This window comes from Thalassophryne amazonica, chromosome 4, assembly GCF_902500255.1.
Source record: "Thalassophryne amazonica chromosome 4, fThaAma1.1, whole genome shotgun sequence".
Taxonomy (NCBI): Eukaryota; Metazoa; Chordata; class Actinopteri; order Batrachoidiformes; family Batrachoididae; genus Thalassophryne; species Thalassophryne amazonica.
The window spans coordinates 84,511,125-84,526,569 of record NC_047106.1 but is presented as its reverse complement, the minus strand read 5'-3'; the positions used below and the strand labels follow the sequence as shown (position 1 = coordinate 84,526,569).

Below are 15,445 nucleotides of genomic sequence, written 5' to 3'. Positions count from 1 at the left end.
TGCATTTGCAAAATAGGACTTGGATAGAAAACATGTAGATGAGTGGGTGAGTGAGTTTGCCCATCCAAGCCATCTTGTGCAGACAATAACTCAAAAATAATAAATGTGATCATCCTGTAACTCAAAATATTAAAAGAACACAATGAGCACCACCCCTGTTTCATCTGTTGAACTTTGATGCACCAGATTGATTGAGAAAAAAAACAAACAAAAAAACAATTCGGCTTTGCCTCTTTGGGTGGGGCAGTTCACCTTTAGGCACACGGAGTATTTCCACCCACTGCACTCAAAAAACATTCAATGTTGCTATATTTTAAGAAGGTTTCCCACAGGCAATGTGTTTATCTCATTAACCCTTTTTTCTTTCTTTTTTCTTTATGCTTTTTTATGTTTTTTTTTTTGTATTGAGATGGATCGTGTTGTGTTGTTAAATACTGAAATTTCAATTCATATATATATATATATATATATATATATATATATATATATATATATATATATATATATATATATATATATATATATATATATATATATATATATAAACTTTGTATGGCTCTGTAATATACCATAGACATGTCTGCCCCCTGCTGGATGGTTTAGTGATTGCTGGAAAAATTATCAAAAATTCTGTACATCTGTGGTTGAGCTTATAGGTATTGTCTTCTTTCAGAATACTGGGTACAAGTACCTGTTCCTTGCTAGATCCAAATAAAAATTTATGCTTGCAACTATGGGGAGAAACATGATGCCCAATACCAAGGCAAATGCAAACAGTACAGGAAAGTAAAACAGAAATCAAAGAATTAATAGAATGTGTGACTGTGGTTGGTGTCAGAACTTTTCCTTTTCCTTTAGGGGAGGTGATGGTCTAGTGGTTAAGCGTTGGGCTTCAGACCAGAGGATCCTCAGTTCAAATCCCAGCCTGACTGGAAAATCACTAAGGGCCCTTGGGCAAGGTCTTTAATCCCCTAGTTGCTCCTGGTTTGTAGTGGGCGCCTTTCATGGCATCAGGGTGAATGTGAAGCATTGATGTGTAAAGCACTTTGAGCATCTGATGCAGATGGAAAAGCGCTGTAGAAATGCAGTCAATTTACCATTCCTCAGTTCTACAAATTAATGATGGGGAAGACAAAGCACTGCACGTTTTGAAATCTTTGCAACACCCATGTTTTGAAAAATTGTTCTGGAGTCTGTATCAAAAGGATGGCATCAGGTCCTGTGCTAAATGAGGCCTCAGTACTTCATCAATTCTTTTGAAATAAACTTTACTTTTGTGTTCTCTGGTGAATGAAATAGGATTGCAGTGTATTTGAATTCCATATATAAAAATTACAGTCAGCAGTCTGTGTGCTATCATATATGTTACTTGTAATTTAGAGCCTCTTTTAAATCATAAAATGTCAAGTGTAAAATTTAAAAAAATCCTCTTTCATTCACTTTTGAAACTGCGGTATTTCCACTGCTTTCTATTGTCTGTCTTGGTTAAAGTATTTTCTCTTCTCTGTTTATTTTTCAGAACTCTCTACATTGAGGGGGAGAGGAAGCTGGATTTTTCTGGTTGGTGTGGAGCCATCAAGACAGCAGCGGGGAGCGGAGGAGACACACTGAGCCAGCAGCAGCTCACAGACACAGACATACCGGTCATAGTGCACAGCTGCATCGGCTACATCACACAGTGTGGTAAGAGACATGAGAAAGGACACAGACATTTTGGTTTTTTACCATCAAGAACTCAATGATTGAGCATCAGTAGATGCAGGTTGGCTCTCACCTTGTGATGGTTATGACTCTACTTTTGACCTGTGTGCTGTATCTTCATTTTATTTACATAGTAAAGCTGAAGCAGTGCTTGTTACAGTTGTTTCCACTCATGCCACTTGTCTGTGTCCTTGGGCAAGACATTTACTCTGCAATGTCTTAGTCCACCCAGCTGTAAATGGGTACCAGGTTTGGTTGGAGAAATAATCCCTGATGGACTGGCATCTTGAGTAGCTTCATGTTATGGACTCCAGAGATAATCACCAGCACCAACAGGCCTGACAGACAGATATGCAGCATGTGAGGTGTCATTTAGTACAGAGGCGTAGTTAACCTTCTTGTGCATTCGTGAATTTTTTCTAGTCCACATTACATGCACTATGCTTGGACCAAGGGAAAGAGTGCAGACATGTACTGCACCTCAGTTGGATTTTATTATGACTTGAGATGGGCAGTTTTAATAGAGGATTTGGGCATGTGGAGAGCTCATTCAGGGTCTTGTGGTCAAACATATCACTCCTGTAATTCCATCAGACTTCGTTCTCTCCCGATGTTTTTGGCCATTTAAAACAACACTAAAAGTGAACAACTTTGAGTCCCGAGAAGACATCATGCAGAACACGACAGACCAGCTGGACACCATTCCAAAAGCAGACTTCCAGAAATGTCTCAGACAATAACAGAACAGAAAGTGTGTGTGGCACGACAGTCATCCATGACCAAAGTTTGTTTTCTGTCAGTCACTTGGTCATTTCAGCTTGTGGATGGCCTTCAGTCTTTCCATCATGAAACATTACATGTACAGTACATGTACATGTTCTGCTATGGATTTGTCAAAAAAGTCAAAGTGTACTTTAATGTCAAAAATCTATGTAACAGGGTTAGCACAGAAGATTGAAATTGCGTTTGACCAGTCTCCAATGTGCAGTTAAACTAAACATATAGATAAGACATTGACAATAAACACACATACACACACACATAGACACACACACACACAATGTGCAGTAAAAACTAACATGCTGATACATGAATTTACATTTCTCTCTCTGACACATTTCACTCACAACCACACACACACACACACACACACACACACACACACACACACACACACACACGTGCAGTAAAAAAGACTAACATACTGATATAGACATGTACAATAAATACACACACAAAATCACACAGCAGCAGAAGTACAATCAGTGAACATACGGTTTATGTGCAATAGTGTAGATGCAGTATGTAAGGTGCGAAGAGTAAAGTGCAAGTGACATGGTGAAATGAAGTGTTCATGGAATGTTCTTCAGTGTCTTTGAAATGTTCATGTAGTTTTCTTCAGTGTGTTGAGTCTGATGGCTTGTGGAAAGAAGCTGTTTCCCAGTCTGCTTGTGCGGCACCGCATGCTGCGGTAGCACTTCCCTGATGGTAGTAGGGAGAACAGTTTGTGTGCTGGGTGATTGGGGTCTTTGATGATGTTCATTGCTCTCTTGGAACAGTGCAAAGTGTACAGGTCCTGAATGGCTGGTAGGGGTGATCTGATGATCTTTTCTGCAGTCCTCATCACCCTCTGTAGTGCCTTCTTGTCTGCAGCTAAACAGCTGCTGTGCCAGACAGAGAGGCTGCTGGTCAGGATGCTTTCAATGGCACCCCTGTAGAAGGTGGTGAGTGCAGATGTGGGGAGGTCAGCTCTTCTCATCCTCTGCAGGAAGTGGAGTCGTGGTGTTTGTGGTCGATGTGAGGTCATCTGTGATGTGCACTCCAAGGAACTTTGTGCTTTTCACAGACTCCACAGCACTGCCATTGATGATGAGTGGGATGTGTTGGTTGTTCTTTCCTGTAGTCCACAGTTATTTATTTTGTTTTGTTGACGTTGAGTAGCAGGTTGTTCCTCTCACACCAGTTGATGAGTTGGTGTACCTCCTCTCTGTATGCTGAGTCGTTGTCGTCTCTGATGAGGCCCACCACTGTTGTGTCATCGGCGAATTTGATGACGTGATTCATTGCAAATCTGGCACAGCAATCATGGGTCATCAGTGTGAACAGCAGAGGAGATAGGACACATCCTTGCGGCACCCCGGTGTTTATGATGGTGGTCGCTGAGGAGTTGTTGCTGACTCTGACTGTCTGCGGTCTGTTTGTGAGGAAGTCCAGCAGCCAGTTGCACAGTGAAGTGTTGATGCCTATTGCACTCAGCTTGTCTACCAGATGTTGGGGGATGACAGTGTTGAACGCGGAACTGAAGTCGATAAACAGCATCCGTGCGTGACTGTTTGTTTTCCAGATGAGCCAGGCAGAGGTGGAGTGCTGTTGCTATGGCGTCATCAGTGGAGCGCTTGGGGCGGTAGGCAATTTGATATGGGTCCATAGTAGTGGGGAGGGTGGATGTTATGTAAGCCTTTACCAGTCTTTCAAAGCACTTCATCATGATGGGAGTGAGTGCTATGGGTCTGTAATCATTTAGTGATGATGCTGGTGACTTCTTTGGTAGTGGTACAAATGTGATAGCTTTGAAGCTTGCTGGTATGGTGACTTGGTTCAGAGAGATGTTATAAATGTCTGTGAGGATGTCGGTGAGTGAGTCTGCACAGTCTCTGAGCACACACCCGGGTATGTTGTCTGGACCTGCAGCTTTTCTGGGGTTCACCTTGAGTAGGGTCATCCTCACGTCTGCTGGGTCCAGTTGAAGTGTTATGTTGTCTGGGCTGACGGGGGCTTTTGTAGGTGGTGTTGTTATTTTCTTCAAACTGGCTGAAGAAGGTGTTAAGTGAGTTGAGGAAGTCTGTGTTGTCCTCACACGGTGTGGGGGCTGGCTTGTAGTCTATGACTGACTGGATGCCTTGCCACAGGCATCTTGGGTCTTTTGTGTCTGTGAAGTGGGAGTTGATTTTCTGTCCATAGGCACGCTTGGCTGCTCTCATGCCCCAGTGCAGGTCGGCCCTGGCTGACTTGAGGGCCTCCTTGTCCCGACTTGAAAGCTGTGTTGCGTGCTCTCAGGAGCTCACGTTCCTCCCTGGTGAACCAGGGTTTTTCGTTTGCTCTTACTGTAATGTCCTTGGTGACGGTTACATCTTCCATGCATTTTGTTATGTATCCAATTTCTGAGTCTGTGTATTCGGTGAGGTTGACGTGCTGGTTGGTGGTGGCCGCCTCCCTGAAAACAGACCAGTCTGTGCTTTCAAAACAGTCCTGTAGAGCTGCTGTTGCTCCCTCTGGCCAGGCCCTGATCTGCTTCACAACTGGTTTGCTCCTCGTCAACAGAGGTCTGTAGGCTGGAATTAGCATAACAGAGAGATGGTCTGATGATCCCAGGTGGGGGTGTGGAACTGCTCTGAAAGCCTGTCTGTTTGTGTAGACCTGGTCGAGTGTGTTCTCCCCCCTTGTTGCAAAGTTCACATGCTTGTGATAGTGTGGCAGTACTGTTTTTAAGTTGCCCTGATTAAAATCGCCAGCGATTATGCAGACCGAGTCCGGGTGTGTGTTTTGTAGTGTACTCACAGACTGGTACAGAATGGAGACTGCTTTCTTTGTGTTTGCGCTGGGTGGAATGTAAACAGCTGTGATGTTGACGGTGTTGAATTCCCTCGGCAGGTAGAATGGGCGGCAGTTGAGGGTTAAAAACTCAATGTTTTCTGAGTAGTGGCTTGTGATAACTGCAGCGTTTGTGCACCAGTTGTTATTGATGTAAATGCACACACCACCTCCCAGAGATTTACCCGTGCTGGCATGGTTTCTGTCCGCTCGGAATGTTGTTAGCTCTTCCAGTTGAATGGCGCTGTCCGGAACGGTGTTGTGAAGCCACGTCTCAGTGAGAATGATCATGTTGCAGTCTCTCACATTTCTTTGTGTTGTTAAATCCAGCTTGAGGTAGTCCATTTTATTTTCCAGTGAGCGAACGTTGGATAAGAGGATAGATGGTAGTGCAGTTCTGTGAGGGTTTCTTTTCAGTCTGTTGGTGATACCAGCTCGACAGCCTTGCTTGCTAGTTCTAGCACACCTCCGCCGGCGCATGCTAAGTCTCCCCTGCCGCTTCAGCTGCTTCCAGTTTCGGCTGGTGTGGGAGGAAGAGAACGCTGTCTTGGAGGCCCCATTGTCTCGCTGGGGTATAAGTCCTAGTCTGAGAACAGTTGCTCGATCCGTGACTATGTTAACTCCTGAAAGATCCTTTGTAGTGTTGTTGTTCCTCAGTCCAAGTAATGTACTCCTGTTGTATGTGATTCTTGCAGGAGACTGCGACGGTACGGACGACATATTTAACATAAAATGCACATCGCTATCGGGAGCAAGCATGGCCACAGCCACAGAGGGCACTGCCATATAATCAGTAGATGTAAATAATTAGTAGTGGTACGCTTGTGTGCATTTTCATTTGACACCACATGCATATTGCCTAGGCACTAGGGCTGCCACAAATGATTATTTTGATAATCGACTAGTCACAGATTATTTGTGCGATTAGTCGACTAATCAGATCATACGTAAATTGTGTCTTAACACACCAGCATGCAGCTGCTTTTATATAACCATCATTATCTTCAAGCTTGAAGTGTTTAAGGTATGTGCTCACTAAAAAATAAAGACAGTTGAAACCTTGATCACCAACTATGGACAGGGGTCTCATGTCAGTCACCAGCATGTTCAAGATTGCTTCAGGCAGGATATTTGCTTGTCGACATGTGCATGTTGTTGGCTTGGTAACAAAGTCGTCCATTGAAGAGGAACTTTTTTTTAGCACTGTAACATAGCGTTATTAAACATTATCACATTACCTATTCAAACATGACGTTGCTGTTGTAACATTACAGCAAAAACATAACATGCGCATCATTAATGTTAACGTTTACAGCTATCAATATAAGTAACTCACTATAGATGTTAATGTTAGCGGCTAACTAGCCAATTAACGCTTCATCAGAATCAGCCACAACATGCTTCCTTCTCAGATACTCTTGCGTCGCTGTTGTGGAAGGCAAGTTCTGCCTTGCAGATTTTGCATTGCACGTTTTCTCTTTAATTTGATTAAAATGCTCCCAAATGTTTGAGCTCCGTTGCCTGCTAGACATGATATTGTTTAGTCTGCATCTAAAAAGGAGTGATCACACCTTATAGAGCTGTTGCACCAAGTGGACTGACATGAATCATGGCTCCAACACGAGAGATGTCAATTGAAACAAAGGAGAGGATTATCAAACTCTTAAAAGAGGGTAAATCATCACGCAGTGTTGCAAAAGATGTTGATTGCTCACAGTCAGCTGTGTCTAAACTCTGGACCAAATACAAACAACATGGGAAGGTTGTTAAAGGCAAACATATTGGTAGACCAAGGAAGACATCACAGCGACAAGACAGAAAACTTAAAGCAATATGTCTCAAAAATCGAAAATGCACAACAAAACAAATGAGGAACGAATGGGAGGAAACTGGAGTCAACGTCTGTGACCGAACTGTAAGAAACCGCCTAAAGGAAATGGGATTTACATACAGAAAAGTTAAACAAAAGCCATCATTAACACCTAAACAGAAAAAAACAAGGTTACAATGGGCTAAGGAAAAGCAATCGTGGACTGTGGATGAGTGGATGAAAGTCATATTTAGTGATGAATCTCAGATCTGCATTGGGCAAGGTGATGATGCTGGAACTTTTGTTTGGTGCCGTTCCAATGAGATTTATAAAGATGACTGCCTGAAGAGAACATGTAAATTTCCACAGTCATTGATGATATGGGGTTGCATGTCAGGTAAAGGCACTGAGGAGATGGCTGTCATTACATCATCAATAAATGCACAAGTTTACGTTGATATTTTGGACACTTTTCTTATCCCATCAATTGAAAGGATGTTTGGGGATGAAATCATTTTTCAAGATGATAATGCATCTTGTCATAGAGCAAAAACTGTGAAAACATTCCTGGCAAAAAGACACATAGGGTCAATGTCATGGCCTGCAAATAGTCCGGATCTTAATCCAATTGAAAATCTTTAGTGGAAGTTGAAGAAAATGGTCCATGACAAAGCTCCAACCTGCAAAGCTGATCTGTCAACAGCAATCAGAGAAAGTTGGAGCCAGATTAATGAAGAGTACTATTTGTCACTCATTAAGTCTATGCCTCAGAGACTGCAAGCTGTTATAAAAGCCAGAGGTGGTGCAACAAAATACTAGTGATGTGTTGGAGCGTTCTTTTGTTTTTCATGATTCCATAATTTTTTCCTCAGAATTGAGTGATTCCATATTTTTTTCCCTCTGCTTGGTCTAAAAAAGTAACCATTACTGACTGCCACGATTTTTTTTCCTGATTTCTTATAGTGTTTCTTAAAGCCAGAAAGTTGCCATTTGAAATGACTTTAGTTTTGTGTCATGTCTGTGATCTGCTTTTTTTCTACAAAATTAAACAACTGAATGAACATCCTCCGAGGCCAGTGATTCCATAATTTTTGCCAGGGGTTGTGTAAGTATAGATAGGTTAAAACAAAGCTTAAATAAATTTATTTCCTCCATCAGACTATGCTGGTGTTCGCATGCTTTATTTTGTCTTTTCACAACATTTTTTGCAGGCTAAATTGCTGTATTTGTTTTTACCCATTTATAGATTTGGCTGTTTTTGTGTGTGAGACTATAAAACTAGCAGTTCTGGCTCATGCAGAGCCCAATGGGCTGCAAGACAACAACTCTATTCCACCTCCATTTCTTGTCTGTGAAATTTTTTCTATCCCTTAAGGTGGGCTTACACTGTGCGAGTTTTGGCCCTTTTTCAGCCGATTTTTCACTCGTGGGAGAATTTTTTGGATCGCGCCCAGTTTCAGCTTAATCGTACGTCCTGCATCGTGCAGTCTACATGGAGTAACGAGCTGCGTTTAACATCTCACGACCACCTCCCGATCAGGAATCGTATGGTCGGATGAAAATCAAACCTGTTTGATATTTTGGTCGGCCATCGTGGCTCGTGAGGGTTCCGCGCTGATGAAGCAGCGCTACAAGCGTCTACACGCTGATTACCTCATGCACTGTCCATGAGCAAACACCGGAGAGAGCAAACAGTGATCACTTTATACATGCTTCCCTTAGGCAGTATTATTAGACGGTATTGCTTAAATTTTCATTGTTACGCAGATGATACCCAGCTTTATCTATCCATGAAGCCAGAGGACACACACCAATTAGCTAAACTGCAGGATTGTCTTACAGACATAAAGACATGGATGACCTCTAATTTCCTGCTTTTAAACTCAGATAAAACTGAAGTTATTGTACTTGGCCCCACAAATCTTAGAAACATGGTGTCTAACCAGATCCTTACTCTGGATGGCATTACCCTGACCTCTAGTAATACTGTGAGAAATCTTGGAGTCATTTTTGATCAGGATATGTCATTCAAAGCGCATATTAAACAAATATGTAGGACTGCTTTTTTGCATTTACGCAATATCTCTAAAATCAGAAAGGTCTTGTCTCAGAGTGATGCTGAAAAACTAATTCATGCATTTATTTCCTCTAGGCTGGACTATTGTAATTCATTATTATCAGGTTGTCCTAAAAGTTCCCTAAAAAGCCTTCAGTTAATTCAAAATGCTGCAGCTAGAGTACTGACGGGGACTAGAAGGAGAGAGCATATCTCACCCATATTGGCCTCTCTTCATTGGCTTCCTGTTAATTCTAGAATAGAATTTAAAATTCTTCTTCTTACTTATAAGGTTTTGAATAATCAGGTCCCATCTTATCTTAGGGACCTCGTAGTACCATATCACCCCAATAGAGCGCTTCGCTCTCAGACTGCAGGCTTACTTGTAGTTCCTAGGGTTTGTAAGAGTAGAATGGGAGGCAGAGCCTTCAGCTTTCAGGCTCCTCTCCTGTGGAACCAGCTCCCAATTCAGATCAGGGAGACAGACACCCTCTCTACTTTTAAGATTAGGCTTAAAACTTTCCTTTTTGCTAAAGCTTATAGTTAGGGCTGGATCAGGTGACCCTGAACCATCCCTTAGTTATGCTGCTATAGACGTAGACTGCTGGGGGGTTCCCATGATGCACTGTTTCTTTCTCTTTTTGCTCTGTATGCACCACTCTGCATTTAATCATTAGTGATTGATCTCTGCTCCCCTCCACAGCATGTCTTTTTCCTGGTTCTCTCCCTCAGCCCCAACCAGTCCCAGCAGAAGACTGCCCCTCCCTGAGCCTGGTTCTGCTGGAGGTTTCTTCCTGTTAAAAGGGAGTTTTTCCTTCCCACTGTAGCCAAGTGCTTGCTCACAGGGGGTCGTTTTGACCGTTGGGGTTTTACATAATTATTGTATGGCCTTGCCTTACAATATAAAGCGCCTTGGGGCAACTGTTTGTTGTGATTTGGCGCTATATAAAAAAAAATTGATTGATTTTTTTGTTTTGTTTTGTTTTTTTTGCGTTCCCTCGCAATAACCTAATATCATATTAAAGTTCATGCCTGTCAGCACGCACAGTGAGTGGAATCAGGTGGGGGAGACTGAATGTATATGCGCGCGCACACACAGCAGACAACAACAGGATTTACGACAGATGAGGGAGTAACTTGCTACACCTTGCACAGCTGTAAGACTCCGTATGAAATATAGTTGAATGTTTGTTTTCTTTTTTTTACCGTCCTGTCGTGAATCATGTTGCTGTCTAGTGTGTGCGCGCGCATATATGTTCAGTCTCCCCACCTGATTTCACTCACTGTGCACGCTGATAGGCATGAAAAAAATTTTTTTTAAAGAAAAAAGCTTCCGGCGTGTGGTTTTTGAATGTACAATGTGAGCAGTCAGATCGCATCAGAGCATCGGGCCGTACAGTGTGAGAACATGAATCGTGCGCTCTGAACTTTTAATCCCTGCGGTTTTGTCGCACAGTTTGAGCTGGAGCCAAGTACAACGATTGAAAATATCGTACAGTGTATGCCCAGCCTTACTTGCATTCTTTTGTCTTTCTGCTCCCCTGTCTCAGGGAATCTGCCTTCTTTAATTCAGTTCCTTTTCTCTCTCCTTCCTGCCAACCCTGTGTGATCTTTCCTGTTCTTTTCCTCCTCTCATCCCTGCCTTGCATTCAGTTGAATAGGGAGACTATATATTGCTGATAATATTTGCTTTCTTGGTGAGATTTCTAGTAAATCAGGGCAGAAATGTACTTGCTCTCCCCTACATTTTCTAGCATTTTTAAACATAAGCCGTACAGTGTTCCTTGCTTGGTCTTGTGCTATGTTGTCCCAGCACCAGATAAGTGGCGGAAAAAGGGACAGATTTACAAATGGAAGTTTTAATGCAGTAAAATGTTAGCATTTACCTCAAGGGAATAGTGGGTAAAGCATATTGCTGTTCATCAGAATGACAAATGGTTTCTCAAGGGGTTTTGATGCTTGCAAGGAAATACAGAAAATGCACGTTTGCCCTTCCTATGGTACTGTGCAGCTCTCCACTTGACCTCTGTATGTGTTGTTTTCTGATAAGTCCTTCTTCTTTTAATCATGTTTATTGAGTGAGATTATGTTTCTCTGTAACTGCAGCAATACATATACTCAACAAAAATATAAACGCAACACTTTTGGTTTTGCTCCCATTTTGTACGAGATTAACTCAATGATCTAAAACTTTTTCCACATATACAATACCACCATTTCCCTCAAATATTGTTCACAAACCAGTCTAAATCTGTGATAGTGAGCACTTCTCCTTTGCTGAGATAATCCATCCCACCTCACAGGTGTGCCATATCAAGATGCTGATTAGACACCATGATTAGTGCACAGGTGTGCCTTAGACTGCCCACAATAAAAGGCCACTCTGAAAGGTGCAGTTTTGTTTTATTGGGGGGGGATACCAGTCAGTATCTGGTGTGACCACCATTTGCCTCATGCAGTGCAACACATCTCCTTCGCATCATCCGTGAAGAGAACACCTCTCCAACGTGCAGCAAATGTGAGCATTTGCCCACTCAAATCGGTTACGACGATGAACTGGAGTCAGGTCGAGACCCCGATGAGGATGACGAGCATGCAGATGAGCTTCCCTGAGACAGTTTCTGACAGTTTGTGCAGAAATTCTTTGGTTATGCAAACCGATTGTTTCAGCAGCTGTCCGAGTGGCTGGTCTCAGACGATCTTGGAGGTGAACATGCTGGATGTGGAGGTCCTGGGCTGGTGTGGTTACACGTGGTCTGCGGTTGTGAGGCTGGTTGGATGTACTGTCAAATTCTCTGAAACGCCTTTGGAGATGGCTTATGGTAGAGAAATGAACATTCAATACACGAGCAACAGTTCTGGTTGACATTCCTGCTGTCAGCATGCCAATTGCACGCTCCTTCAAATCTTGCGACATCTGTGGCATTGTGCTGTGTGATAAAACTGCACCTTTCAGAGTGGCCTTTTATTGAGGACAGTCTAAGGCACACCTGTGCACTAATCATGGTGTCTAATCAGCATCTTGGTATGGCACACCTGTGAGGTGGGATGGATTATCTCAGCAAAGAAGAAGTGCTGACTATCACAGATTTAGACTGGTTTGTGAACAATATTTGAGAGAAATGGTGATATTGTATATGTGGAAAAAGTTTTAGATCTTTGAGTTCATCTCATACAAAATGGGAGCAAAACCAAAAGTGTTGCGTTTATAGTTTTGTTGAGTATATGTATACATAGAATTCTTATTCTGTTGAGATATTCTGGGGACACAGTCTGTCCACCAGATGTTTATTTTTAGAACTTAAATTTTATTCAGTTTTTTTTATCAACAAGTTCTGTTAACAGAGCAAATCACATAACCATATATCACAGATGGAATTTAACATACATTTGAGCATGCTATAAAGACATTCAATAAAAATAAACATCTCAGCATTATATTTCACAGCAAGTTACATGCGGTTTCAGCATAACGATATATTTAGGGGAGAAAAGTCAACTTTTAAATGACAGATCTAAGACACTCTACCTTACAATGACAGAGAGGGAAAAAAGAGGCAGTAACTCAAATGTACTAATCAGGCCTTTACATAAATAAGGCTTCTGTGCGGACCCATCGTAGACTAAAAGTAGACCTTTGAAGTCTTAATGAATATGTTATTTTTTCCCTTTGGTACAGTTCCCCTACTTTTTGAACCCAGGCCTGTAGGAGGGTGGATCTAGTTATATCCAATTAATTGTAATGCATTTCAAAGCTGCTGTAAAAAGAACATTTAAAAGATATGATTTAGCCCTTCCCTGTATACCTGGTGGAACTATACCTAGTAATGCCACTATAATATTCTTTGGTATGACCTCTTCAAAAATTTGGTTTAAAGCCCTTACACCTCATCCCATAAGTTTTGTAGTTTTGGGCATGACCAGAAAATGTGTGTGTGTGCTGCTGTGCTGCAGTTCCTCCAACACAGGCTTGGTACTCTAGGGTCCATCTTAGAAACTACATCTGGTGTCCTGAAATATCTACTAATAATTTTCCATTTAAATTCTTGCCATGTATTTGAATTTGTGGTTAGATGTGCCTCTGGTCATGCTTCCATCCACATCTTATCAGAAATGGCTTTGGCTGTGTCTGCCTCCCATCTTTGTTTTGTCGGAATGGGCCCTTGCTGACCAATTGATTAAAAAAAATACCTTGTATAACTTATCAATTTCTTATCCCCTTCACCTTTTTGGAATTGAATTAGGAGATTCTCAATTGGTGTGGGGACTAACGCTCTTTCCCATTCCTTGTGTGTAGTCAGAAAAGAGCATAACTGTAGATATCTAAAGAAATCAGTTTTCTGGAATTGGAAATGTCTATGCAACTCTTCAAAGGACATAAGGTTGTTTGTGTCAATTAATTGATGAGTAAACATAAGCCCATGATAAGCCTATTTTGCAAAACCCTTATCTAATCTATCTAACTGTAGTTATTTCCGTAGTACCTGCCAGCAATAAATCCGGATTGATCTGGATGTATGATCTGAGTTATGTTGTTTAATCGCCTAGCAAATATATCAGAATACGTACATCTCCATTAAGCATAGATAGTGGCCTATATGAACCACAATTGGTAGGGTCCTTACCTCCTTTATGTAATACTACTATTGTACTACTATTGATCACGATGGCGCCATCGTTTTGGTTTCTAGAGCATAACGGGTTGCATCCAATAAAAGAGGAGTAAGAATACAGTGGGGCCAAAAAGTATTTAGTCAGTCCCTGATTGTGCAAGTTCTCCTACTTAGAAAGGTAAGAGAGGTCTTTAATTTTCGTCATAGGTACACTTCAACTATGAGAGACAAAATGAGAAAAAAAAAAATCCAGGAAATCACATTGTAGGATTTTTAAAGAATTTATTTGTAAATTATGGTGGAAAATAAGTATTTGGTCAATAACAAAAATTCAACTCAATACTTTGTAACATAATCTTTGTTGGCAATGACAGAGGTCAAATGTTTCCTGTAAGTCTTCACCAGGTTTGCACACACTGTAGCTGGTATTTTGGACCATTCCTCCATGCAGATCTCATCTAGAGCAGTGATGTTTTGGGGCTGTCGCTGGGCAACATGGACTTTCAACTCCCTCAACAAATGTTCGATGGGGTTGAGGTCTGGAGACTGGCCTCGCCACTCCAGGACCTTGAAATGCCTTTTATGGAGCCACTCCTAAGAGAAAACGTGGTCTTTATTTCAGGCAAAGGTTCAGTACACATGTGGTCAGTCAGCGTGGAAGAGGTACAAGCAGGATCAGGCTGAGACGTAGTCACAAACGAGCAGGGTTCAGAGGCACAAGCAATACCAGACATCCGGGATAAGGCAAAAGGCATGGTCAAGGTAACAGAGCAAGGTTCCAAAACACGGCAAGACAAAAAACAGGACTGTAATGACCGCTGGAAAGTGTGCTAAGACAACAATCTGGCAGTGAGCTGTGAGTTTGTGGAGGCTTAAATAACAGGTGGAGTAAACGAAGTGCATGTATAGACTGATTGGGTAACAAGGTGCATGTGTGGAGGGAAGATTCTAGAAAGGGGGTGTGGCTAGTGGACAAAGTGTAAGCACTGTGCAAGATAGTGAAGGAAGGGGAACACAGAGTGGAGTGATGTAACAGACAAAGACACATTAGCTGGCGGCAAGAGTGTGAGTGAATGGAAACACAAAGCAGACATAAACAAGATGGAAGACAAAGACATGGGGCAGGTGTAGTGAAGTGAAGTAACATAAATAACTGGGCATGAGACGAGAAGACTTGATGGGAGGTGCAGAGTGGAAACAAATGGCAAAAGCAGAACCGAGCTACAATGGGAATCATTGGGCAGAATACAGTACAATGACAAACCAGGCATGAACATGAAAACTGAAAGAAGACAAAGATAAAACTAAGCTGGACTGACTAAGAAAACAGAGTGGTAAAACAAACCAAAAATAAAACAGACTAATGAAAACTGACACCAAAGCACAACAGATAATATAACAATGAGAAGGACAAAATAAACAAATGGTAAACAATGGAAACACAAACTGGCTGAACAAAACAACAATGGAAACACAAACTGGCTGAACAAAACAAGAACAAAACTGGACAATGGCTAAAGTATAAAAGTAGCAAAGAAACAAAGTGACAAAGCAAAATAGAACATAGCAGAAACACATGATGAAAATAAACCACTAATAAATCAAAGCAGGAACAGAAGATGCTGCAAGCTGCAAAGAAAGGGGCAAAAAAGGGATCAAGGCCTGGAACAGGGC

The 15,445-nt window shown here is 41.8% G+C and overlaps 1 protein-coding gene across 1 annotated transcript in view; it reads left to right on the top strand.

Moving 5' to 3' along the window:
• The window catches only part of LOC117508950 (arf-GAP with Rho-GAP domain, ANK repeat and PH domain-containing protein 1-like), a 315,020-nt gene that overhangs the window by 250,949 nt on the left and 48,626 nt on the right, over nt 1–15,445 (top strand). The window contains exon 21 of the mRNA XM_034168785.1: nt 1,520–1,683. Within this exon, the coding sequence (XP_034024676.1) occupies nt 1,520–1,683 (164 nt within the window). The remainder of the gene's footprint in view (nt 1–1,519; nt 1,684–15,445) is intronic.